General features: G+C 41.8%; 2 protein-coding genes across 3 annotated transcripts in view; one reads left to right on the forward strand and one right to left on the reverse strand.

Annotated features, from left to right (window-relative positions):
• Positions 1-21,092, reverse strand: part of pitpnc1a (phosphatidylinositol transfer protein cytoplasmic 1a) — a 293,791-nt gene extending 272,699 nt beyond the window's left edge. Inside the window, exons 1-2 of one of the 2 annotated variants that reach the window (XM_078225784.1) lie at positions 20,941-21,092; positions 20,549-20,672 (exon numbers count right to left, since the gene is read on the reverse strand). Coding sequence is in view for 1 of the 2 variants with exons in the window: in XM_078225785.1 (XP_078081911.1) it covers positions 20,549-20,596 (48 nt within the window). In the remaining variant the exon portion in view is untranslated. Of the gene's footprint in view, positions 1-20,548; positions 20,743-20,940 lie in introns of those variants that run through there. The other variant, XM_078225785.1, reaches the window with a different exon arrangement.
• A 4,629-nt stretch (positions 21,093-25,721) lies between these two features.
• Positions 25,722-27,356, forward strand: part of psmd12 (proteasome 26S subunit, non-ATPase 12) — a 44,537-nt gene continuing 42,902 nt past the window's right edge. Inside the window, exon 1 of the mRNA XM_078225783.1 lies at positions 25,722-26,167. Coding sequence (XP_078081909.1) covers positions 26,063-26,167 — 105 coding nt within the window. The 5' untranslated portion in view covers positions 25,722-26,062. The remainder of the gene's footprint in view (positions 26,168-27,356) is intronic.

Here is a 27,356-nt window from a genome sequence, read left to right on the forward strand (position 1 = left end):
ATTGGGGTTTTATTTATCCATGGTGCAGATGTATGCCTGCTCAAAGACAGCCTGATGACACTTAGTAAAGTTATTCTCTCCCCCTTATTTGATTGGACCTTTGACGCATGGAAACATGTCCAGAGAAATGACCTACATCATTAGGCGTTTGTGCAAAATCCAGGAAAGCATAAACTTTCAAGAGCTGTGTATCACTGTCAAGGAGAGATTGTAGAGCAACGGAAAACTTAAGTAATATTCAGAATGATGCAAAAGGGAAATGCAATACTAAAGAGTACAGAGGGGAATTACTGGAATGATACCAAGGCTGTGAGTCACGAGCAGCCAAGTAGTACCAATTGGATAGCAAGTGTTAGTACAGGCATGATGGGGCAACTGGTGTTTTTCTGTGCTGTACCACTTGTGATAATACTGTGCTCTTCATATATTTTATGCTTAAGAGGGTCTACTTTAAGATTCATGCTTTGTTATAGTCGGTTTGTTTGGAAGGAATACAGCAGATGCTGGAAACAGGATAATTACTTATTTTAGCCACGTGTTTATTAAGCAGATGACTTAATGAAGTTTTGTTTACCAAAGAAGAAGATCCTTGATTAAAGTAATGGAAGGATGAGTTAGGTATACAGGGTCATATAGTTATGTGAAACTAGAAGTGGGAGGATCTAGGTTTATGGCTGAGAAAAACAGCTTTCTGAGTTCAGTTGCTGGAGAGGGCTGTTTAAAGATAGCAGCTCTGTCTCTCGGTACATCTCTCTGGAACTTCCAAAGCTGATAACCCAAGTATGCCTGGATTTGCTAACTATTTTTCAAATGGGGTTTAACTCTATAACTCTATAAGAGAAATATTGCTTAACTGGACCTGAATAGTATTAAGTTAGAAAAGTGTGGGTTTTTTTCATGTTTAAAGATTGTTCATTGGTTAAGAGTTGAACTGTTTCATTTTGTTCAAGGTATATTTAAACTGTGTTATGAATAAAGCTTGTTTTGATAAAAAGATCCCTTTATCAGTGGAATCACTCCTGAGGTGAAGCATCCTTTCCTCACATTTATGCTAAAATAGAAAAATTGTTGGGGTCTAGTCTGGCTTCATAATATGCCTTGGGTTTCTGATCTGGCACCCTAACATACTCTAAAGGAGTTGGAAGTCCTGCTACATTAGCTGAACCAAAGATGAGTGACCCTATTTAAGGCTGAAGACCATCTTCCAATAAAAACTTCCTAAAAGGAGCTGGTCAGCTCAATTATGCAGGCCTTTATTTGCAGCTGCATTAGAAAATTGACTGTTACTGGGAGGAAGGTGAGAATTGGGGGAATCTAGTATATGGCATCTCGCATTTAAGACTGAGATGAAGAGAAATTCATTTTCTCAGAGGGTCATTAATCTTTAGAATTCCTTTTTCCAGAGAGTAGTGGCGCTAGGTTTATGAATATATTCAAGGTTGAGTTGAACAGATTTTTGATCATCAAAGGAGTCGAGGGTTAAGAGGGACAGGCAGGGAAGTAGAGACATGGCCAAAATAAGATCAGCCAGGTTCTTATTGATTGGCAGAGTGGGCTTGAGTGGCTACTCTAGCTCCTATTTCTTATCATCTGCTCTGATTTCTTATCATAAGGGCACTCTCTGTAACACACTTCATTGGGAATCATCAAGAATAGCAAAAATATGAGTTAGAAACGTCTGCATTATACATAGCCACTTCCCTTTCTGCAAATTTGTTGTTCGTTACTTTTAAAGAACGCCTTTCTTGCAGATATAACAGGCTCCTGAAGTATGCTAAGCAGGTGTCCAAGGTGCTCTTTTGTTATTAGATTTGTCAGCGAGGCTAGTGCCTTGACTTTTACAATCCATCCAGTAAATGGGTGGCATTTTGTTCTCCAAATGTGAGTTCAAACAGAGGACCTGAAAGTGGGCAGAACTTCTGCTCATGGCAAGAATAACTGTGATGACATGGCAACCACACAATAAAATATGCAAAGGTGTGGGGCCCAGTCAATTATCTGGTAGAGGTGGACAGGAAGTTGCCAAATCCACTGTTGGCTGACTGGCATGGAGGTCTGGGTGCCATTTGTAAGTGCCATCTGGACATTGCCTATGGGTCAGTAGCATTGGTAGGAGAGGCTGAAAGGAACCTCAGGAGCTTCATCAAAGACTAAGGCTGCCAGCGGAGACAGTGACTGACCTACGTGCAATGCTGCAAAGACCCTCAGACTGCTCGTGTCACTGGTCAGTACTAAGTTCTATGGGACTTGGTGAACACTCCGAATACAAGTCACTGCAATGTTGAACTTCTAAACATCTGCGCCTTGAAGCTGTCCTTTGGCTGCCTAAGGCCTGGAAAGCCTAACAGGCATGAGTCTTGCACAAGTGCAGATGATTTCTTTGTGGCCACAGCTACTGGAGGTATTTGGGTCGCTGGCAGAGGAGATGAGGAACATCTTCCCACCCTTCGAATGCCTCAAGAGAAGCCCCCAGATGCAGCAGACGTCTGCTCCTCCTTCCTCTCACTGTCCAATGGCACCTCTCTGTATAGTAGAGATGGAGGGGAGTCCAAGAGCCTTGTCCCCCTCTCGCCTGGCCACTTCTGCATAGTTCATTGCCAAAGTGATGGTATACAAATCTGTGCACATATCTGGCATTCACCGAGTGATCTGCTAAATCTGTCTCTCAAGGGTAGTCAACCGCTCGATGGAGAAAACCACATGCACAATACATGGCAAAACACGTGGTGTCAATGTGGCCTCCTCCTTTGTCCATTTGGGAGCTCTACCAGAGATTTTTCCTGCCTGTTGCTGTATCTCAAGGAGGTTCTTTGACTGCACAGACCCATCATCAGGCTGAGGCTCAGTATGGGGCTGGTCTTCAATAGTTCTTCAATTGTTAAGGTCCCCAGTTGTCACAGCCTTCAGCATCTGCTCATGCACATTTATGAGGTGCTCACTAACTTGTGATGCTGAAAATAGTCCAAGAACATACACCCCCCCCCCCCCGCCCCCAGCATTAATGTGTCCATGGTAGTGGATCGTGCAGGGGAACGATGCGATGCTGGATCCTCTGAGTAATAGCAACCCTCCAGCTCAGAGGAGTCTGACTTGAAGCAGCTGGTCCATTCTTCTGGAGTGTGGAAACCTGCATTGGAGAACATAAACAATTAGAACAAAGGCCTTCCCATTCCCTCTTCCCATGCCTGTCGTGCTTCCTTGCGACCCAACAGTGAACACCATTCAAGGCTTCCTCATTCTCTTGACAAGGCTCTCTGATCTCGACATCCTCTATTACCTGGCCGCCCTGCTTCCCAGCCAGGTAGAGTGCCTCCTCCTCTGTTGGTGCAGGCAGCATGGATGTCTGGCACACCTCCACCTGTCTTTGTCTTCTCACTCACATAATGTGTGCCCTTTTCTCCAACAGGCAAAAGGGTAAAGTAAGCTTCCATACAACTCCATCCACCTCCTAAGCTGGCATCTCTCTTAGACACATGATGGGGCTCTTGGATGTTCATCGATACATCCATTCTGAAGGGACTTGCAGTACTCTGCCAACAAGAGGCAGACATCTGTTACCAACATGCATCTGCTTCCAGGAAAATTCTTACATCCACATGGCCAATCTCTCTCCATGTTGAGACCATCACATGTTGCCCAAACGAACGTCACAGCACTCTGAGCATTCAGTTACGCTCAGCTTCGTGGTGTGGGGAAGGTTATTGGGTTGCTTGCGGCACTGCACCAAATACACTGGGTGACTCCATGTCTGCTCATCTCTGCTAAACTCTGCTGCTATCTCCATCCATGCTTCCTTGGTAAGGCAAGAGGGTCTTTTTTTGCTTTGTGGAGTACCTCCTGCCTTTGCTGTACAACTTGGAGGAGAACCTGCAAGGAGGCATCAGTGAACCATGAGGCCACCCTTTTGTCTGTTCTGTGACATGCTCCTCACAGTCATCTGTGACCCTTCATTGCTGGTACTTTATTCATGGGGGGTCGGGACTGGGGAAATTGATGATTCTTCAGCAGTAGTACTGAGTTGGAAAGGAGGTCTTCAAAGGCAGTACCTCGATGGCAAGGTGCCTTCAGGGACAAGATGGAAATGGTGAAATGTCTGCAGGGGCAAGACGGAGATGACCAGATGTCTCCTTCACTTTACTGTGAGATCTGGCCACCATTAATAAATGGCACTGGCACTTGTCCTCATCTAACACTCAGATCTGTACCGTCCTGCATGCCCCCAACATTTGATTTGTCCAGCCCCGAGCTTCCATCTTGTTTATTAGCTGTTTTTTTGCATTTGACTGACTACTTCTGTCCCAAACCGCATTTCCAGGTGTGCTACATGGACTCACACCGTTGATTTAAGTTCCATCTATATTTCAGTTGGGGCTATACGAGTGTTTTATAGGGGCTTAGAAAATTTTCTGATTATTGTCTTCTATGATTCTATTTAAAATCAAAGGATCCCAGTTTTATGAACTGCTTTGTGGAACTTTTTGCCACTTGCAAACATTTGTGTACAAGCATCCCCAGATCCCACCGTTCTTGCACCCCTTCAAAATTTAGCTTGTATTGTCTCTTCTCATTCTCCTCCCCAAAATATATCTCAGACTTGTCTACATTTTATCGGCCCATTTCACTCGCCTGTTTGTCGTCTATATGGACTTTAGTAAAGCGTTTGACAAAGTCCCTCATGGTAGGCTGGTGAAAAAGGTTGGGATAAAGGTGGAGGTGGCTAGATGGGTGGAGAACTGGCTTGGTCACAGAAGACAGAGGGTGGTAGTGGAAGGGTCTTTTTCCGGCTGGAGGCCTGTGACTAGTGGTGTTCCGCAGGGCTCTGTATTGGGATCTCTGCTGTTTTTTATATAAACGATCTGGAAGAAGGTGTAACTGGGGTGATCAGTAAGTTTGCAGACGACACAAAATTGGCAGGACTTGCAGATAGTGAGGAGCATTGTCAGAAGCTACAGAAGGATATAGATAGGCTGGAAATTTGGGCAAAGAAATGGCAGATGGAGTTCAATCCTGATAAATGCGAAGTGATGCATTTTGGTAGAAATAATGTAGGGAGGAGCTATACGATAAATGGCAGAACCATTAGGGTGTAGATACGCAGAGGGACTTGGGTGTGCAAGTCCACAGATCCTTGAAGGTGACGTCACAGGTGGAGAAGGTGGTGAAGAAGGCATATGGCATGCTTGCCTTTATAGGACGTGGCATAGAGTATAAAAGTTGGGGTCTGATGTTGCAGTTGTATAGAACATTGGTTCGGCCGCAGTTGGAATACTGCGCCCAGTTCTGGTCGCCACACTACCAGAAGGACGTGGAGGCTTTGGAGAGAGTAAAGAGGAGGTTTACCAGGATGTTGCCTGGTATGGAGGGGCTTAGTTATGAGGAGAGATTGGGTAAACTGGGGTTGTTCTCCCTGGAAAGACAGAGGATGAGGGGAGACTTAATAGAGGTGTATAAAATTATGAAAGGCATAGATAGGGTAAACGGTGGGAATCTTTTCCCCAGGTCGGTGGTGACGTTCACGAGGGGGTCATAGGTTCAAGGTGAAGGGGGGGAGGTTTAACACAGATATCAGAAGGACATATTTTACACAGAGAGTGGTGGGGGCCTGGAATGCGCTACCAGGCAAGGTGGTGGAGGCGGACACACTGGGAACGTTTAAGACTTACCTAGATAGCCATATGAACGGAGTGGGAATGGTGGGATACAAAAGAATGGTCTAGTTTGGACCAGGGAGTGGCACAGGCTTGGAGGGCCGAAGGGCCTGTTCCTGTGCTGTATTGTTCTTTGTTCAAGTCTATTGCTGTCTAATGCAATGCTTCATGTCACATGCAAATTTTGAAACTGTGCCATGTTCCTGCAAGTGCAAGTCATTAATGTTTATTAAAAAGCAGTGAGCCCAGTAATGAACCATGGGGAACTGGATACAGCAAAGACTATGGACCCTGACAACATCCAGTAGTAGTACTGAAGATTTGTGCTCCAGAACTAGCTGCGCTTCTAGCCAAGCTATTCCAGTCCAACTATTTTAATAGAAAACAAGGAAATGGGAGAACAATTAAACTGCTCTAGTCCTGTCTTCACAGAGGAAGACAGAAATAACTTGCCAGAAATGCTAAAGAATCAAGAGTTTAGTGAGAAGAACGATTAGAAGGAAATTAGTATTACTACAAAAATAGTGCTGGAGAAACTAATGGGACTGAAAGCTGATAAATCCCCAGGGCCTGATAATCTACATCCGAGAGTGCTACAGGAAGTGGCCATGGAAATAGTGGATGTGTTGTTTGTTACCTTCCAAAATTCTGTAGATTATGGAACAGTCTTAGCAGGTTGGAGGGTGACAAATGTAACCCCACTATTTAAAAAAGGAGGGAGAAAACAGGGAATTACAGACTGTTAGCCCTACATAAATAGTAAGGAAAATGCTAGAGACTTTCACAAAGGATGAGAAACAGGACACTTAGAAAATATCAACAAGATTAGACAAAGTCATCATGGATTTATGAAAGGGAAATCATGTTTGACAAACCTACTGGTACGGCAGTTATCATGGGGGATTTTAATCTACATGTTGATTGACCAAACCAGGTCAGTCAAGGCAACCTTGAGGAGGAGTTCATAGAATGTATCCGCGATAACTTCCTCGAACAGTATGTAATGGAACCTACAAGGGAGCAAGCTATCCTTCCTAATTCTGGTCCCGTGTAAAGAGACAGGAATAATTAATGATCTCACAGTTAGGGATACTCCCGGAAAGAGCGGTCACAGTATGGCTGAATTTAAAATACAGATGGAGCATGAGATGGTAAAATTCAATCCTAGCTTCTTGTGCTTAAACAAAGGAGACTACAATGGGATGAGGGAGGAGTTGGCCAATGTAGACTGGGAGCAAAAACTTTATGGTGGGACAATTGAGGAAGAGTGGAGGACTTTCAAAGCGATTTTTCACAGTGCTCAGTAAAAGTATATACCAGTGATAAGGAAGGACTGTAGAAAAAGGGATAGGACTGTAGAAAAAGGGATAGTCAGCCATGGTTATCTAAGGAAATAAAGGAGGGTATCAAATTGAAAGAAAATGCATACAAAGTGGCAAAGATTAATGGGAAACTAGAGGATTGGAAAATCTTTAAAGGTCAACAGAAAGCCATCAAAAAAAGCTATAAAGAAAAGTAAGATTATGAGAGCAAACTAGCTCAGAATATAAAAACAGATAGCAAAAGTTTCTACAAATATATAAAACAAAAAAAAGTGGCTTTGGTAAACATTGGTCTTTTAGAGGATGAGAAGGGGGATTTAATAATGGGAAAAGAGGAAACGGTCGAGGCATTGAACAGGTATTTTGCAGTGGAGAGCACAAATAATATGCCAAAATTGATGACAAGGAGGTTATGGTAGCTGAGGATCTAGAAACAATTATCACTAAAGAGTTAGTGTTGGGCAAGCTAATGGGGCTAAGAGTAGACAAGTCTCCTGGCCCTGATGGAATTCATCCCAGGGTACTAAAAGAGATGGCGGGGAAAATAGCAAATGTGCTTGTAGTCATTTACCAAAATTCGCTGGGCTCTGTGGCAGTTCCGGCAGATTGGAAAACCGCAAATGTGACGCCACCATTTAAAAAAGGAGGTAGACAAAAGGCAGGTAACTGTATGCTGGTTAGTTTAAGTTCTGTAGCGGGGAAAATGCTTGAATCTATCAAGGAAGAAATAGCGAGACTTCTGGATAGAAATTGTCCTATTGGGAAGACACAGCATGGGTTCATGAAAGGCAGGTCATGTTTAACTAATTTACTGTAATTCTTTGAGGACATTATGAGCACAGTGGACAACGGGGAACCAGTGGATGTGGTGTATCTGGATTTCCCGAAGGCATTCAACAAGGTGCCACGCAAAGGCTGCTGCATAAGATAAAGGTGCACGGTGTTACGGGTAATGTATTAGCATGGATAGAGGATTGGTTAACCAACAGAGTGGGGGTAAATGCGTATTTTTCTGGTTGGCAGTGACTAGTGGTGTGCCCCAGGGATCAGTATTGGGACCGCAGTTGTTTACAATTTACATAAATGATTTGGAGTTGGGAACCAAGTGCAACGCATCAAAGTTTACAGAAGACACTAAGATGAGTGGTAGAGCGAAATGTGCAGAGGACACTCAAAGTCTGCAAAGGGATATAGATAGTTTAAGTGAGTGGGCAAGATCTGGCAGATGGAGTACAATGTTGGTAAATGTGAGGTCATCCATTTTGGTAGGAATAACAGCAAAATGGACTATTATTTAAATGGTAAAAAATTGCAGCATGCTGCTGTGCAGAAGGGCCTGGGTGTCCTTGTGCATGAATCACAAAAAGTTGGTTTGCAGGTGCAGCAGGTAATTAAGAAGGCAAATGGAATTTTGTCCTTCATTATTAGAGGGATGGGCTTTAGAAACAGGGAGGTTATGATGCAGCTGTATAAGGTACTGGTGAGGCTACACCTAGACTGCTATTTACAGTTTTGGTCTCCTTCCTTGAGAAAGCATACGCTGGCACTGGAGGGGGTGCAGAGGAGATTCACTAGGTTGATTCTCGAGTTGAGAATGTTGGCTTATAAGGAGAGTGAGTAGACCGCAACTATACTCACTGGAATTTAGAAGATGAGGGGAATCTAATAGAAACATATAAAATTATGAAGGGAATAGACAAGTTAGAAGCAGGGAGGTTGTTTCCACTGGTGGGTAAAACTAGAACTAGGGGACATAGCCTCAAAATAAGGGGGAGCAGATTTAGGACTGAGTTCAGGAGAAACTTCTTCACCCAAAGGGCTGTGAATCTGTAGAATTCCCTGCCCAATGAAGCAGTTGAGGCGACCTCGTTGAATGTTTATAAGGCAAAGATAGATTGATTTTTGAACAGTAAAGGAATTAAAGGTTATAAGGAGCTGAGTCCACGAAAAGATCAGCCATGATCTTACTGAATGGCAGAGCAGGCTCGAGGGGCCAGACGGCCTCCGCCTGCTCCTAGTTCTTATTTTTGAGAATGTAATTTGTAGAATAGAAAAGGGTGAACCAGTGGATGCGGTGTATTTGGATCTTCAAAAAGTTTTTGATAAAATACCACATAAGAGGTTAAAGTGAAAAATTAAAGTGCATGGGATTCAGGGTAATATATTTACATAGATTGAGAATTGGTTAGCAGACAGGAAATCTGGTAGGGATAAATGGGTCTTTTTCAGACTGGAAGGCAGTGACTAGAGGGGTCCCACAGGGATCAGTACTTGGGCCCCAACTATTTACAATATACATCAATGATTTGGATGAGGGAACCAAAAGTAATATTTCCAAGTTTGCTGATAACATGAAACTTGTGGGAATGTGAGTGGTGAGGATGATGTTAAAAGGCTTAAAGGTGATTTAGACAAGTTGAGTGAGTGGGCAAAGACATGGCAGATGCAATGAAGATAAATGTGAAGTTAACCAATTCAGTCAGAGAAACAGAATGGCAGAGCAGAGTATTATTTAAATGATGATAGATTGGGAAATGTTAACATACAAAGGGACTTGCGTGGCCCAGTACACCAGTCACTGAGAGCGTGCATGCAGATACAGCTATTTTGGCCTTCATTGCAAGGAGACTTGAGTACAGGAGCAGGGATTTCTTACTGCCAGTTATACAGGGCCTTGGTGGAATATTATGTGCAGTTTTGGTCTCCTTACCTAAGAAATTATATATTTGCCAGAGAGGGAGTGCAGCGAAGGTTCACCATACTGATTCCTGGGATGACAGGACTGTCATATGAAGGGTGATGGGGTCGCCTGGGCCTGTAATCACTGGAATTTAGAAGAATAAAAGGGGGTGTAATTGAAACATATACATTTCTGACAGGTTTGAACAGACTGAATTCAAAACATTGTTTCCTTTGGCTCTGTAGGTCTAGAACAAGGGGTCACTGTCTGAGGATACAGGGTAGGCTATTTAGGACTGAGATGAGGAGAAACTTCTTCACTCAGAGGGTGGTGAGCCTGTGGAATTTTCTACCACAGAAGGTTGTGGAGGCCAAGTCAGTTAATATAGTTAATAAGGAATTAGAATGATTTCCAGACTCTAAAAGGGTCAAGGGGTATGGGGAGAGTGTAGGAGTATCATACTGAGATACACAATCAGCCATGATCATACTGAATGGCAGATTAACCTTGAAAGGGCAAATGGCCTACTCCTGCTTCTATTTTCTGCATTACTCTATCTATTCTCATGCTGTAATTGCAAAAATGCTGCTAGCATATGAACAATAATATATTTACAAAGCACTCTTTCACAAAGCACTTTACAGAAAAATAAATAGTGAAAGTGCAAGAAGGCATCAGCACTGATGGTTGAGAAACCAAGTTACAATTAAACAGAGGGTTTCAAGAGACATGGTAAAAGATTTAAAAAAACGTTGTTACAAATGGAGTGGAATACAGCTATAGAGAATTTTAAATTCAAGTATGAGATGTCAGTTCAATTTCATATCAAAGTGGACAGAACACACAAGACTCGAAAAGGGTCAAGGGGTATGGGGTTAAACACACAAGACCCAAAATTCCTGATGAACCAATGTGCCACTGAAGTGGAGCAGAGTGGGACTTGCACCCACCCAATATGAGTTTATCCAAAATACTAGTCAGCAAATATATGCACTTCAGGTTAGTGGCCACACTGTTTAAAACATGACTGTGGTGCTTGTGTGGAGTATGAGGGCAGGAGAAGGGAGAAAAAAAAGATTTTCTGCAGCATTTTTCTGCAGAATCCCACAGCTAGCCAGGCCAAGCAAGATGAGAAGCAGTGCAAAAAAGCCCACAATTCAAATGTGTTCTTGTTCCAGCAGCTTTCACTGCACTAAAAGCTGCAGACCCCATTTCCATTACTTAATGCATGCATCATGCAGGTGTATAATGCATTGAGGAAAACTGAAACAGAGCTGGTGAACTTTAGGATGCCTCATTTCACCCTGCCAGACCCATCTTTTCCAAGTGTCATTCCAACAGATAGAGAAGCTGATCCCAACAATTTTGTACAGAAAAGGCAAAGATCTGGCAAACTGGGTTCTAGTATAATCCACCTAATAATACATGTCCATATGCTAATGAATGAAGAACAATAATAAATCCAGAGTTTTAAAAATATTTATTCTAAAGAAATAATCAGTGAATGCAACAGCTCATTAACAAGTAAGAAAAACTTTTCTGATTTATCTAAGAGATTAGTTATCATATTTCAGGAATATTTTTCAGATGGTCCAATCATTATAGTCAATAAACTCTTTAGGGCGGGATTTTCCACCTGCGTTCGCCTTGAAACCGGAAAATCCAGCCCGAGTTCAACGAATCTTTCCATGGTCCACCCCGGGCCGCTATGATTCCTATGGCGGGCGGAACGGGAAAATTTCCCCCTTGGTATTTATTTTCAGGCTAACTTGGTGACAAAAAATTTCTAAGCTTCTAGCATTTCTCCTAAGGGGAAAAAATGTGTCCTTGTACTATATGTAGCTAAATCAGAAACACACTTACATTGCCATTTTGCTACATATGGAGTGGAAAATTTCTCCTGTGCATCAAGTTACCCAAATTCCAGTTTGTTCAACTTTTATTTCTTCTCCTTAGTTGTGCTTCAAAAATACTGCACCACCTGTGTTGAACTTGTCTTAACTTTCCACCTAATATTGATCAACTGCAATAGTCCCAATTACAATCATTTAATAGCTCTGCACAAAGTGCAAATTGTTGCACCATGTAATATTATTGGTATATAGTTTACAACTTAATCGTCAGCGCATGAATATTCTAGACTCAGAAAGTGAATGAAAATAATTAAATGTAATTGAAAATGTTGCACAAGTACAGACAATCCCAGAAAAAATGTGCATAATATCACATATTGCACAAATATGAGATCTATCAGAATAAGGTTTTTGCCATCAGTTGCCTGAAGTAAATCTTAAAATAGATTTGGATATACTGAATTAAAGCTTTGTTTATGCATAGATTTATCTCAGCTCATTTCCTTGAAAGCCCACAGCTTGTTTAGCATTCTGTAATTTTATACAGTCATTGATCTTTTAAGCTGCCAAATGAGTCATAACATTGTGTATTGATTAATAGCTCTTCTGACCAAATAAATGGATTTATTAATCTGGTTCATCAAAGTAGACAAGCTGAATTTAGCCACTGTTGTAATTAACAATGACATCCACACTTTTGAGCTGCTATAAATGTTGGAATAGGGCTTTTGAGGTTTGGATTCTATTTGGATTCCTACCATCCATTCCAACAACTAAATATTACATTACAGATTTTCAGTAACACTGATCAGAAATACTGATGTAACAGATATTTAGTCTCCTAAAAGAATGCTTTATGTGGTTTGTAAATATAATTTTACAATATTTACTAAATTTTCTAGTGACACATAATGGTAAATCTTTGATGCTGCACCTTCTTATTTGTAATATATTGCTAATCTGTCCAGCATGGACACACTGAGACAAATTTACATCCTCACCACAGGGCCAAAAATCTGGCAAAGTGTATCATGCATACAGGACACACCCAATTTTAATTCCATTGATTTCAACAAATAAATTACCCCAGTGAATCCCAATTCAAATGTCCAACCAAAATGCCAGCAATCTGCAGGATGGCTGGGCACTTATCTTAATTTAAGGCATTTCTTATCCAGTTAGCATTGACACCACTTAAACCTCTCAGTTTTATACAAACTGGTCTTTGTATTAATTTATGCACATCATTGGAAGCAATAAATGCCAGGTAACATCAATATCTTTTTGCAAATTCCTCAATTTCTACAAATGATTAGTTTGCCAGAAATTATTCCTCTTTTAAAATCCATTCAACTTGTTTGGATTAAAAATAGAAATGCATTATTTACTTATACTCTGTTTAAACAATTTATTGCAAGAACAGCTAGCAGATCCTGAATGAATGTTTGTTGCTATGTACATTGTCACTGAGACCATTTATAAACTTTTGAAAAATTCAACATCTATCTTGCTTTTAATACACATTTCAAGTTGCACAAACAGATTTCAGAGTTTTGCTTTTAACTGATAACGATTAAGTACTTCTCTGAAATAAATGAATGAAAACATGTTGTTTCTACAATGGGCAACCAATCCACTCTACCAGATGCAACTAAGACAAAACAAAATCCTAATGCATTACAAATGTAGCAATGTGACAGATAAACATATGTATATACTATCTGCCTTTTTCCTAAATCTAACATAGGACTTGATTTTCAGAACAAGGAACAAATTTCCATGTGGCTCAGCAAGTTTATCCACTGAATAACTTAGGTGATCCCAAGTTTGGTCAAGGTTGGTACAAAGTATTCTCGACTCGAGTAGCAGTAGAGGGGCTAGAATTGGTGTCAGCAACATTTAGTTAGGAAATTATCCAGGGTATCTGCTGCTGATATTATCCCCTGCCAAAAGTTCATAGGTGTGAACACAGATGAAATGGGTACAGCTTTGGTGGAGTCAAACAGACTGCTAGCATTCACCAACAAGACTCATACATTCAAAAATATGTTTAATTACAAATGGATATCATTAAAAAATCCTGATTATGTTAACCAAAGCCAGGATGACAACAGCAATCTTTATACTACCAACCCTGTACCATCTTAACTGAAATTACAACCGTACCTTCCAAATAGTTGGCACAGAAACCATGAGGAAGTAGAAAAAAGACAGTAGATATCCTGGATAACTAAGTGCTGCTGGCACCAATTCTAGCACCTCTATCATTGATGTAGCTGAGAACACTCAGTACAAATCTTGACCAAATCTAGGATTATCTAAGTTATTCAGTGCATAAATTTGCTGGGCAATCTGGAACTTTGCTGAGGAAAGAGGCTTATGACAGCTTGACAAGGTAAGATTCATTAACTTCCTCTTATCATCAGCACATTATACTCAGTACTTAGGGGGCTCTCATATATTTTGTCATCTACAAGAAATAGCTAGCAACCACTACAGAAGAGCTAAATTGAGGTGAAAGCAAATACCAACACAAATGCCAACATTCACAACCCAGAAAACAAAACTTTTATTTCCGTAGTGCCTTGGACAGTTATCAAACAAGATATGACATAGGACCATATTAGGATGATATTAGGGCAGATGACCGAAAGCTTGGTTAAAGGAGGTTTAAGGAGTGACTTAAAGGAGGAAAGTGAGATGGAAAGACAGATAGGTTTGAGGGAATTGCAGAATTTTGGGCCTAGAAAGCAGAAGGCACACTGATGATGGGGCTATTACAATGATGTGGAGATGCCAGCGTTGGACTGGGGTGAACACAGTAAGAAGTCTCACAACACCAGGTTAAAGTCCAACAGGTTTATTTGGTAGCAAATACCATAAGCTTTCGGAGCACTGCTCCTTCGTCAGATAGAGTGGAAATCTGCTCTCAAACAGTGCAAACAGACAAAATCAAGTTGCAGAATACTGATTAGAATGCGAATCCTACAGCCAGCCGGGTCTTAAATGTACAGACAATGTGGGTGGAGGGAACATTAAACACAGGTTAAAGAGATGTGTATTGTCTCCAGACAGAACAGCTAGTGAAATTCTGCAAGTCCAGGAGGCAAGCTGTGGGGGTTACTGATAATGTGACATAAATCCAACATCCCGGTTTAGGCCGCCCTCATGTGTGCGGAACTTGGCTATCAGTTTCTGCTCAGCGACTCTGCACTGTCGTGTGTCGTGAAGGCCGCCTTGGACGGCATCTCCTCCGGAGCCTTCAACATGTCATTGATGAAGACGAACATCTCGCCAAGGCCATCCCCACACCCCCACTTCTTGCCTTCAAACAACCACGCAACCTCAAACAGACCATTGTCCGCAGCAAACTACCCAGCCTTCAGGAGAACAGTGACCACGACACCACACAACCCTGCCACAGCAACCTCTGCAAGACGTGCCGGATCATCAACACGGATGCCATCATCTCACGTGAGAACACCATCTACCAGGTACACGGTACCTACTCTTGCAACTCGACCACCATTGTCTACCTGATACGCTGCAGGAAAGAATGTCCCGAGGCATGGTACATTGGGGAAACCATGCAGACGCTATGACAACGGATGAATGAACACCGCTCGACAATCACCAGGCAAGACTGTTCTCTTCCTGTGGGGGAGCACTTCAGCAGTCACGGGCATTCAGCCTTGGATCTTCAGGTAAGCGTCCTCCAAGGCGGCCTTCACGACAACTTGATTTTGTCTGTTTGCACTGTTTGAGAGCAGATTTCCACTCCATCTGACGAAGGAGCAGTGCTCCGAAAGCTTATGGTATTTGCTACCAAATAAACCTGTTGGACTTTAACCTGGTGTTGTGAGACTTCTTGCTATTACAATGACCAGAGATCAAAGGATCACAGGGCAGAAGGAGGTCATCTGGTTTGATAGGGAGGGATGATACCATGGAGGGATTTGAAGAAAATGATTAGAATTTTAAAAGTGAGGCAATGTCACACTTGGAGCCAGTGAGCACAGTGAACAAGACTTAATGCAAATTAGAATACAGGTAGCAGAGTTTTGAATGAGCTCAACTTTAAGTAGGGTAAAAGCTTGGCTGGACAGAAAAGCTTTGGAACATTAAGTCTATGAGGAAAAATATATGGTTGCAACTTTCAGCATCAGGTGAGCTGTGGTGTTTGCCACAGGACCACTGAAAAGCAATTCCTCCTACTGAGGTGGCACATTAAACAAGTAGAAGAATAGAAAGTAGACAACATACATCCGATACTTTCACCAGTGGTAGACATCCGAGAGTCAAACAATTAAGCAAGGTCACACATGGAATAGAAAATTAGCTGGTTGCATTTTCTTTGAAATATCTATGGAGGATTTATTTGCCTGAAGGAGCATAACATTTTGTTGGGAACTAATATATTAATTTGTTACACAAGGTAAGTGGGATTCAGGATATCCCATTGGTAAGGAGTCAAGGTTTGCAGAATGGACCATAAGATTGTCAATTGAAGATCACGAACGCTATTTTTAACAAAAATCTGTCAATCACTTCTTCGCATAAGTTTGCCTTGCCATTTAATCAGCACAGCCAGCTATTCTTCCTCTTCCTCAGCCAAAATGGAGGCTATTCCTCCAGTCACATATGCAAACAGTGATTTTTGCAATACACAACTACTTGCATTTATATTGTGTCTTGAATATACTGAATCATCAAGGCATTTTACACAAACATCATCAACTAAATTTGACACTTGAGCTCCATAAGGAGATATATAGGCAGATGATCAAAAGCTTGGTCAAAGAGATAAGTTTTAAAGAGTATCTTAAAGAAGTACAAGGCAAAGGGGTCCAGGGTGGTTATTCCAGAGTTTAGGACCTAGATGGCTGAAAGCATGTTCGCCAACAGCACATGATTAAAATAATGGGTGCTTCAGAGGTCAGAATCGAAGGTGGTTAGAGTTTTTGGAGGATTGTTAGGCTGGATGAGTCACAAAGAGAGGGAGAGGCAAAGTATGGAAGGAGTTGAAAACAATAATGAGAATTTTAAAATTTAATTGTTGTCAGACCAAGAGCAAATGTAGGTCTAAGAATGGAACTTGGCGTTACTTAGGAAATGGGTAGCGTTTTCAATGATCTCATGTTTAATAAAGGGGCAAAATGTGAGGTTGGCCAGGATAGTGCTGGAATAGTCAACCCAAGGAAGTAATAGAAATATGGATGAAGGTTTCAACAGATCAGCTGAAATACTGGCAGTGTCGGGTGATGTTATGGAGGTGGCAGTAGGTGAATTTGATGATTATGCAAATTTTAAAAATATATTCTCTTACATGGAGTGACATGGCCAGCATTTGTTGTGCATCCTTCAATGCTCTTGAACGGAGTTTGATAAGCCATTTCAGTTAAATCAACCACATTGCTGGGGATCTGAAGTCGCGTGTAAGCCAAACCTGGTAAGGATGGCAGGTTTCCTTTCCTAAAGAACATTAGTAAACCAGATAGGTTTTTATGACAATCGATGATAGCTGTCATGGTCACCATTACTGAAACTAGTTTTATATTCCAGATTTATTAACTGAAATCAAATTCTACCAACTGCCATGGTGGGATTTGAACTCATGCTCCCCAGGACACTGGCCTGAGCCTCTAGATTACTGGTGCCGCATCATTACCGCTGCGACACCAAAGTTGCATAGGGTCTGGTTCAACCTCTGACAGTTTCCAGGAAGAGGGATGAAATTGGTGATTAGGAGACAGTTTGTGGTTGGGACCGAAGACAATGACTTCAATCTTCCAATATTTAGTTGCATACTGCCCATCCACTATTGAATGTTGGATAAGTAGTGTGACAATTTAGAGATAATGGAGAGGTTCAATGGAGGTGCTGAGTTGATTGTCGATACTTCTCATAGCTATACAGTTGGACCCCACCTGATACATCCAGACATCAGCAGCAATCCTTTAATATAATTATTTTATGTTCTATTGGAACTTTAATGGAAACAAAAGTTTCTATCAGTCTCAGAGCTATAGGCCAAGTGTTGGCAGATGGGATTAGGTGGGAGTTCAGTTGTTTCTAATGTGTCGGTGCGGACTCAATGGGCCGAAGGGCCTCTTCTGTGCTGTATGGTTCAATGATTCTACAAAAAGTTGTATTTTATTCCATCATGTTGTGGGAGTTCGTGGTTGACATAAATAGTCACACAGAAAGTAGTCTCCCTGCAGCCATTCGTTCATTCTAGTTGATTGTGAAAATCATGGTTTCAAAAGATGAAAGCATCATGATTTCTGCCAAAGTGTTTCAATGTTGCTTGCATTATTCTGTTTGGAGTGATTCAGTAATAAAATGGAATTCTTTGCAATTCATATATGTCCCACATATTAAAAGGCACTCTGATGGGTGCATGGGTGCTAATGAGACCGTGCAGTTTTAGGAATCTGGGAGAAGTGCTGTTCCCTCTTGAATTGATGCTTTCCTTCCCTGGAGAAAGAGACACTTGTTGCAAGATTCCAAACAACTTCCTAATGAGCTGTTACACAGACTGATCTGGCAAATTTTGCCTGTGGTGGCTTGAAATAAGCACCTGATATGAAAGTTCAGTGTGGTGCTGCTTTGACTGTAAACAGGCAAGGTGTCAGGCTTCAGTAGACAACACAATTCAATGACATCCTCCCTGCTGAAACAGAATTGAAAATAGGTCTCTGAGACATGCCTAAGTTGTGTCAGGATCAGAATGTCGTTTCTGGCTGCCTATGGATGAGCATCAGAAACCCTTGGTGAAGATAAACCAGCCTTTCCTCCCACTGCATATATTTCTCTTCTCCTCTAAATCCAGGCCAGCCATTGGAAGGCCCAATGGAATATCTATGATAAGCACTGAACTGATAGCTGCAGGGGCAAATGATTGCAACTGAATGTTGCAAAAGAAATATGCAAAGACATATTGATTTGCAAGATATCAGTATTAAACAACGGAAAGAGATATACAAGCACAAATATGACAAATTCAGTTTTGCCAGTCAAAGATAGCAATCAAAATTCAAGTCCCAAAAAATTGCTGTATGTGATGGAGTGCTGAATCAAACAACTTAGAGGCCTCCTTGTGCTCATTTTATGAAGGCACAGTGAGTTAGGAACTGCTTTACAGAGAACTACAGTGGATTTACCATGGAACAATTTAAGTAATGTTGCTGTTAAGGTAACATGCATATATGATACACCAGGTTAACTGAATACCCTTTCTCCTGCAGAATTAGGAATTCAGCATCATGTTCGAGGCCTATCAGCATGATTGGCGTGTCTTTAATCATTTCCAGTGAAAGGCTGCTCCTGAGCAGACCGTGGGAAATCATCCTGTATAGTTCTGTGCACAATTAATCCCTTTCAAACTATAATCAGGAAAGTTTATCAATGTTTTCTTTCAGTGTCTTCAATTTTGTTTACATGTTCTATTACAAACCATATGGAAATACTGCCCTTGAACAAGATCCCATTCAATCTACTAAATATTTTTTTTTCATTTCAATCCTTTTGCAGAATTACAAAGGCAATGCACAGAGCAGATAGGGCAAGCCCTAATCCATCTCCTTGTTTGCTGTGAAAAATCAATTCAAATTCAAATTGAATCCAATTCATGACTCCCACAAAAGAGACATACTGGATCCCAGCTGACAAGAACAGGCATTACAGCTGATCTTGAGCTTGACCCTATGCTTGATCTTAGCCAAAAGGCCGACCTACTTTATGTATTTTTATTTACAAAGCGCACATGAAAAGATCATACAAAAAAGTAATCAAACTAGATTGGTTACCATTCTGTTTACAAGCCTTTGCACTTCAAGTTACTCAACCTCTGAATTATTCATTAATAACATTTTATAATTATGGAGGTCATGACTTGGCTGCACTATTGGATCTCAACTATTCTAAATTATAGTTTTTCCATAAACCCATTACATGTAAATTAGCACAATCACACAGATCTGTATAAATCCATGTTTATAAAATTATGTTGCCAGGTTCGACACAACCAAAATACTGGCATCTTTCACATTGTTTCTGAGCATTAAGCCTAAATGCATATATCACGGTCAATTAATCTGCTTTGGTTTTTTTAAACAAAAAATGACAATTATAATCATAACTTTAAAAGACAGAATGATATTCCCCAACTCGTAAAAGTTCCCAATATTTTGACCAGAATAATTCTAGTAACTTTCTAAACGTATTCTATTCAAAAATTTGGAAGGGGGAAATAAAACTAAGGTTGCTGTTGCTCTTTCTAATGCATGTGCAGTGCCACCACTTGAGCGCTAATGTTTCAGACCAAAAAGGGATAAACAATATGAGTTTCACTTCAGCGCCATCTGGTGCCAGCAGTGGGGAGGATGAATGCGTTATCCTCCACAATAAAACATATTCATATATTTACGTTTACCATGAGCTATTCTAACATTAAAAAATTACCTTGTTTTTAATGTAGTTCAATCTGTGCAGTTAAGGGACATACCTTATAGTAATAATTCAGTGGTCGTGTCTGAAGGATAGGAAATCGTATTCAAGTGGAAAATTTAAACAAAGGCACCCTGCCTACAAAAAAAAGCCTTTGATGTGTAGCTAACTGCACTCACACCTTCTGAGGCGACTTGTATCTCGCCAGAAACTACTTTCTCCGATTTTCCTGAACTTATCTGTTTCTTTTCAAATGAAGGTACTGTTAAACAGTAGTACTTCCAGTAAGGCGGGGAAGCTTTCCATTGCGTTTGAGACGCAGCCTCGCGGTTCGTGCACACAGCGCAGTCATATGATTTCCATTATATGTGATAGCAATGCTTTACAGTACATACATGTATAATCCGAAACAAATGGAACATTTCCTAATTCTAACAAGCGATTGTAAACACGTTCAAATCTTAAAGCCACCAAAGCAATTCAACCGTTATCAGGGAGACATATGACGTGAAAATAAAATAAAGATGTTTGATCGGGCATGCATTTTCTTTTAGAAATAGACCACCATTAAATATGTACCATGTGAGCTATACTTACCTCCTCTACTGTCAGGGGCATGCAAATCCTGAACTCCTTCACCAACATAGTCCTTCCTCGAGAGACTCTTTCCTTCCCTCGAAACTCGTAATGTAACTCGGGTTACTGTTGTAGAGCGGAGTCACTGCACAGCAAATGAGGTGAAACAAACCAACCGTTAGCTTCTGAAGGTTCATGCATCAAAACACAATCGACTCCAGTCTTCGCTACCTTTCAGATCCTGTTTCAAGTTCAGATCATGTGAATGCAGCAAGTCGAAATGGACTGAAACAGCTCCTTTCCGAGCATTACGTGCAATTGTATGTTGTTTGAGAGGCAGAAAAACAAGAAAGAGAACACTTTCATTCCAGCAGAGTCATTGGCAAGACCACCTTAAAGATACATTAACCCACCAAAACGTGAATGCGTTAACATCACACAACGCCACAGCAAGACTTTCTTGTTCCTTCAGTTTTTCCTTCCCCAAATAAAAGCAAACTCGGCGTATTTCCTGTTTCAGGAACTCTGAACGACTGTGTATCTCCCTTACACAACACAGCAAATCAGCTTGGCTTTTTTTACACCAGCTCTCCTCGCTGATCTTGATGGGTATTATGTATCCGATGACTATAACAGTTGAAGCTTCTGTACACAACTCCCCGCAGTTTCGTTCAGTGACGGCAGCAGGAAGGACATTGACTCAGTCCAAGAGGAATAAACTAGTCTGGAAAGTGGAGAATTCAAACAAAATATCACGTCTTTGATAAAAGGCGATTTAAAATTGTTATTTTTTTGCATAATAGGAATAGTTTGGTCGATCATACAAGTATTTTATGCAGGCTCTGAATATAAAAGTGAATGGTAATCCGTTGTCATGGGTCAAAACAAATTAATAAAAATTAGCCAATTATATCAAACGTTATCAATGCGCACTTCTTAAAAACTAAAATTTGATGCTGACTTATAATTTTTCTTTCATCCCGTTTTATAAATACTGTATCTTAAACAGGTTATTTGACCAAGTATTGGTAAAATATATTCACAGAAACTAATCTGATTAAGCATCTTAAGACTTTTAGTTATCCTACCAACGGGTTAGCACAACCGAAATCCTCCAGAAACATGTTAAGCTATTTCCAATAGCAATGCAGGATATATGATAAAATATTGAATAAGTTTGATTAATAATTGCTGTCTATACTTTGATAAAATGTTGCTTCTTAAAAATTCGTGATATTTACAATAAATGCCTAGATTTCAAATATACTTTATCACTAAAGTAGTCTGTGAAGCTATTATACATCACCAATGGTATACAGTGTATTCACTTTTAACATCACAAAAACACATTATCTGATCAATATCACACTGCTATTTAGGAGCTTGCTGTGTGCAAACTGGCTCTCGTGTTTTTACAGAAGTACTTCATTGGCTGTGAAGCACTTTGAGATGTTTGGTGGTTATGAAAGGCACTGTATAAATGAGTCTTTCTTTCCATGATGACTGCAGAATCAAAAATACAGAATCAAAAACACATAAGGCCCCAAACGTCAATACCATTCTCTCTGAGACCATCACAACAACTTAGTTAAAGAAGTTTCCTCTAAATTGATGTACCTGGTCCTCATGCTTAAAACAAATTTACTTCCAAGTAATTTAATACACTCTGGTTTCCAACAGTTCTGTGCTAACTTTAGTAACCCAATTTAAATTACTGTTCCCCTTCTCCACATGGCATTGGTCTCTTAAGCATTATCATTCTTGACCCTTAATCATCCTCTTTCACACATGCATACCTGCTGTGGACAATCGTCAGCAGAAGCAAAATTGTATTCCAGCATAATATGTAACCTCATGATCAGACATATTCCTCACTCTATCATTACCAGCAAGGCAACACTGGGACAATGAGGAGTGTAGAAGAGCAAGCCATGAGTACCACCATGCATACCAAAAAATGAGGTGCCAATCTGGTGAAGTTATATCACAGGACTACATGCATTGTAAACAGTAAAGCAGCATGCCAAAGAGAGATAAGCAATTCTGTAACAAACAAATCAAATCTGTGTAGTCCTGCGACATCCTGTCGTGAATGGTGATAGACAATTATATAACTAGCTATAGGAATGGCTCCCTTTACACCCTCTCTTCAATTATTGCAGAACTCAGCATGGCAGTTCCAAAGGTAAGACCGAAGCATTTGTATCAATTCTTCAGCCAAAGGTACCAACTGGGTAATCCATCTCAGCCTCCTGAGATCCCAGCATCACAGATGCCAGTCTACAACCATTTCAATTTTCTCTGTGTGATATCAAGAAATGGCTGAAGGCACTGGATACAGCAAAACTTGTGTACCAAGGCAACATCCTGGCAGCAATGCTGAAAACTTGTGAAGATCATGTAGGTGTTCCTCAGTATCCGAGGCCCAAACAGCTGCCTCTTTTTCATTAAAGACCTTTCTTCTATCATAAGGTCAGACATGAGGGTGTTTGCTGATGATTGTACTGTGTTCAGTTCCATTCATGACTCCTTTTATTTTTGAGGATCCTGGAAAGGCCCCATTTTTGGGATGATCCAGTTTCAGGATCAATAACTCTGTTTAAAGTAGAAAAGGTCTGAAATTCAATTCACTTGCCAAGAGAATAAAGCCATATGATTCCATGGGTTTTGAACAAAAATAAATTTTAAGATATATGTCAGAAAGGTAATTTACAATATCTACTTTAAACTCTAACATTCAAGGTTAATGTATGGTAGGTGTGAATTAACAGGCAAACTGTGGTAGAACATACCATTCTGTACAACAACTGGCAGATATGGTGTTGGACTGGGGTAAACACAGTAAGAAGTCTAACAACACCAGGTTAAAGTCCAACAGGTTTATTTGGTAGCAAAAGCCACCAGATATAATTAAGACAGAGTTCATGGGTGGGATTTTCTGGCCAGTCCTGTCATCATACTCTTCTGATCCCACCGCCAGCAACACCCCCGCGTCGACAGCCGTCCTTGTAAGGTTTCAATCTCTTCTCCCAAGATTCCATTCCCTGAATTCCTGAATATGCACTGAAGCACCAACTCACAAGCATAACTCAGTTCTCTGCCCACACCTATTGCTCCAAAGGGTTACCTTCAACCCAATAGCTGGAAACATGGAGTCACCAACCTTCTGTGGCCTTCTTGGATCGTCAGGGCTTCTCCCAAGCACTCTTTGATCGCCAAGGCTTTTCTTCAATTGAGACTTGAAGCTCCCGATCTCCATTCTCACAAAGAAGTTAAGTTGGTTTTCATAACAATACAATGAATCAGGACCTGCCTACATGCAGAAAGCCTTGGACAGCATTCAGGCTGCATTTGATAAGTGGCAAGTAACATACACACTACATAAGTATCAGGGACTAACCATCTCCAACAACAGGGAAGCTGACCACCTCCCCATGACATTCAGAAGCATTACCATGGCTGAATCGCCCCGCCATCAGCATCTTGGGGATCACCATTGGCCACAAACCTTATACAGGATTATGTACTGCATGCCATAACTGTCCCATCTACAAGGTGCACTGCAGCAACTCACAAAGGCTCAGGACAGCACCTTGCAAACCCACGGCTTCTACCACTTCGTGGGACAAGCGCAGCAGGTAGCTGGGAATACCACTACCTGCAAGCTTACTTGATTTGGAAATATATTGTCGTTCCTTCACTGCTGATGGGTCAAAAGCCTGGAATACACTTCCTAACCTACAGCACATGGACTGCAACAATTTAAGAAGGTTGTTCACCATCACTTTCTGAAAATTACTTTAAGGAAGTGGAGACAATAAACAATTACAAAGGAAATTGGATGGGCATTTGGGGGGGTTTCAAACAGAAATGCTGACTAAATATCTCTGAACTTCCTAACACCCTGTCATTCTGTGATCCTTTTGAAATTTGAAACCAGGTACTTGCAACACCATTCAAAGGGCAAATAGAGATGGGCAATTATTTCTGCCATTGCCACCAACTCCCCCATTCCATAGAAAGAAAATGACCTCAGGCGGTTAAGAGTTTTGAGACCACCAGAATAGATTTTTACACAGTTAAAGTCACCTTGCTAAAAGTTTTTACCATATTTACGTACTGAAACGTGAATGAAACATATCTTTTTTTAAAAATTTGTACTCCATTCTTAAAGTTACAAAGCCAATGTTCAGAGTGGACTGGGCAAACCCCAATCCATTCCTTGCTTGCTCCAAAAACCAAATTCACATTGAATCCAATTCATAGTCCCGGTAAACAAGATCCAAGATGACAAGATGACTAAAGAACAGCTTCTTCCCTGACTTTTAAATGGACCCACCTCATATTAAGTTGATCTTTCTCTACACCCTAGCTATAACTGAAACACTACATTCTGCACCCTCTCCTTTCCTTCTCTTTGAACAGTATGTTTTGTCTGTAAAGCTCACAAGAAACAATACTTTTCACTGTGTCTCAATACTCAATAACTCAAATCAGATCAAAGATAAGGCATTGCACCCCATCTTGGACTTGATCGGTCGCTTGATCTTAGCCAAAAGGTCGAGAGGCGAACACTCTGACTTGTACACACCCAATTTCCGACGATTAAAATAAAAAGTTGAAGCTTCCCGGGTTATCTTTCCCAGCCGGGACCGGCAAACGCCGTCAAGTCGACGACTCTGGCGCCCCTATGGGGTGTTGGTACCTCAGAATTTGAGGTGGAGGGGGAAGAGAATGGTCAGGGGAACTTGGGGACACGTATTTGTGTTTTGTTTGAAAGGGAAAGGTTAATAGAAGCGACGCTTTCCCGAGTCCGTCTCCATCAACCGGCTTCACATCCCCCCTCGTGCTGCCCCTTCCCAACGGCACCTTTCTCAATCTCGCGACCTCGCGTCGCACGCGGCCGGCTGGGGGCGGAGCTGGTCCGAGCACGGAGTGGGGCGGCGCTCGACTGAGCGCCGGGGCGGGGCTGGTCCGAGCGCGGGGGCGGGGCTGGTCCGAGCGCGGGGGCGCAGTTGGCCCGAGCACTGATGGGGTGGGCGGGGCTGACCTCGTTGCGGAAGGCGGCGCGGCTGAAGCTAACCCGGGGGCGGAGCTGAGGTTAATCTGGGGCCCAAACTGCCTCCAGCACAGGAGGAGGGATCAGGGCTAAATGCGCACGCGCACAGGAGGGGGTGGGGCTGGTGCGAACCCTGGGGGCGTGGCTGGAACTGGAGGGCGGGGCTGACACCAACACGGGGGTCGCCGGCTGGAGCGAACATGGGGCGGGGCTCGTGCTGGAAGGCAGGGCTGACGCCATCATGGGGGGGGGGGCGGGGCTGGTGCTAACGTGGCGTGCGCCTTCCGGCGTCAGTTGCCCTCACGCGGCCGGCCGTTACTGGGTTACGCCGGCTTGAGGCGCAGCCGTTGCGGCCTGTGCCTACGCGCGTGCGCGGGAGAGGGGTTGTCCCTTCCTTCCATTCAGAGGGAAAATAAAGGGAGCAGTCGCCAAAACAGAGGGAGTAATTATAGATAAAAGTTAAGCGGCCTGCAAAGATGTCGGATGGAACTGAGCGAGCCGATGGCCGGATTGTGAAGATGGAGATGGATTATAGCTCCACGGTGGACCAGCAGCTCCCTGAGTGCGAGAAGATGGCTCAAGTGAGTGCAATGTATTTCTCAGAGTCACTGAGTCATGCGGCTCCATTGATCAGACTGAACTAGGCCCTCCGCAGGTGCTAGGCCTCAATCCTCTGACTGGCTGAAGAAACAGTACCGGATCTGAATGTTTGTTGTTCTGTCCTTCTTTGGTAGTTGTACGAAGCCTTGAAGGAGCTTGTATTTTAAACATATATCCTGTGAGAAGTTGCTGAAAACGAAATTAAAACAAAACATTTAATATCTATGAAGTGTTTTGACACACTTTTCCATGTAGTATGGACTATATGTAAGTTTTAATTATATCTGATGTGCCATGTTCTTGGATTATCCTGCAGGAATGTGGTCGCAATGTATTAGAATTGCACGTAGTGGATTTGTCATTTCCTTAACCCCACACAGAATAGTGATTTTCCAAGTTGGAGGGGATGTTTCAGACGTTATCCTTTTTTGTGCAAGACAAACAACGTTCTACTGACCTAATTTAAGTCTTAACTTGCATAGAAATAGATGGATTCTGCTTCCACTGCCTTTTGAAGAAGGGAATTCCAGAGACTCGAGATCCTGGGTGTGGGGGGGGGGAATCCTTCTCTGTTAAATGAGTTTTCCCTTATTTTCAAACGGAGGGGTTGGGTGAAATCAATGGAGCTGAGGTAGCCAGAGGCAGACCTGTGTGTCTGGTGCCTTCAAGGGATGACTCAAAATACATTTATAGCAGTTCTATACATTTGAAGCTGTTTTGTCTATAACCGGCAACCTGTATTGTTACTGCAGCAGCATAATTGATCTTAATTGCTACAATGTTTGTTTTAATCTGGACTAAAGCTGTTCTGTTGATACTGTTCCCCAAGGATTTTGCAGAGTAGGACTTGATTAGGTTAATTGACAGTTAAGGTTATATGACTGGATGGAGTGTGGTTTACACAGATAATTCTGCCTTAGTTGCTGTTTAGATGCTGCTTTTGAGTTGAGAGAGCAGTGCCTCTCTTTTCTCCTCTCAAGTTGGAGACTGGAATTTGCCAGGGGCTAAGTCTCTTTCTCAGAGATTCTGATGTATGAGTGTGAACCTTTCTCTCTGAGAGTCGCTGTTTTGGAAGTTGTGGAATGAGAGGCATCCCTTTCTCTCTGTCTGGAGACTGGGAGCTGCAAGAGACTGGGTTGACTTCTCTGAATTTTTGCTGTTTTGAGGATA

Source organism: Mustelus asterias, chromosome 12, assembly GCF_964213995.1.
Source record: "Mustelus asterias chromosome 12, sMusAst1.hap1.1, whole genome shotgun sequence".
NCBI lineage: Eukaryota > Metazoa > Chordata > Chondrichthyes > Carcharhiniformes > Triakidae > Mustelus > Mustelus asterias.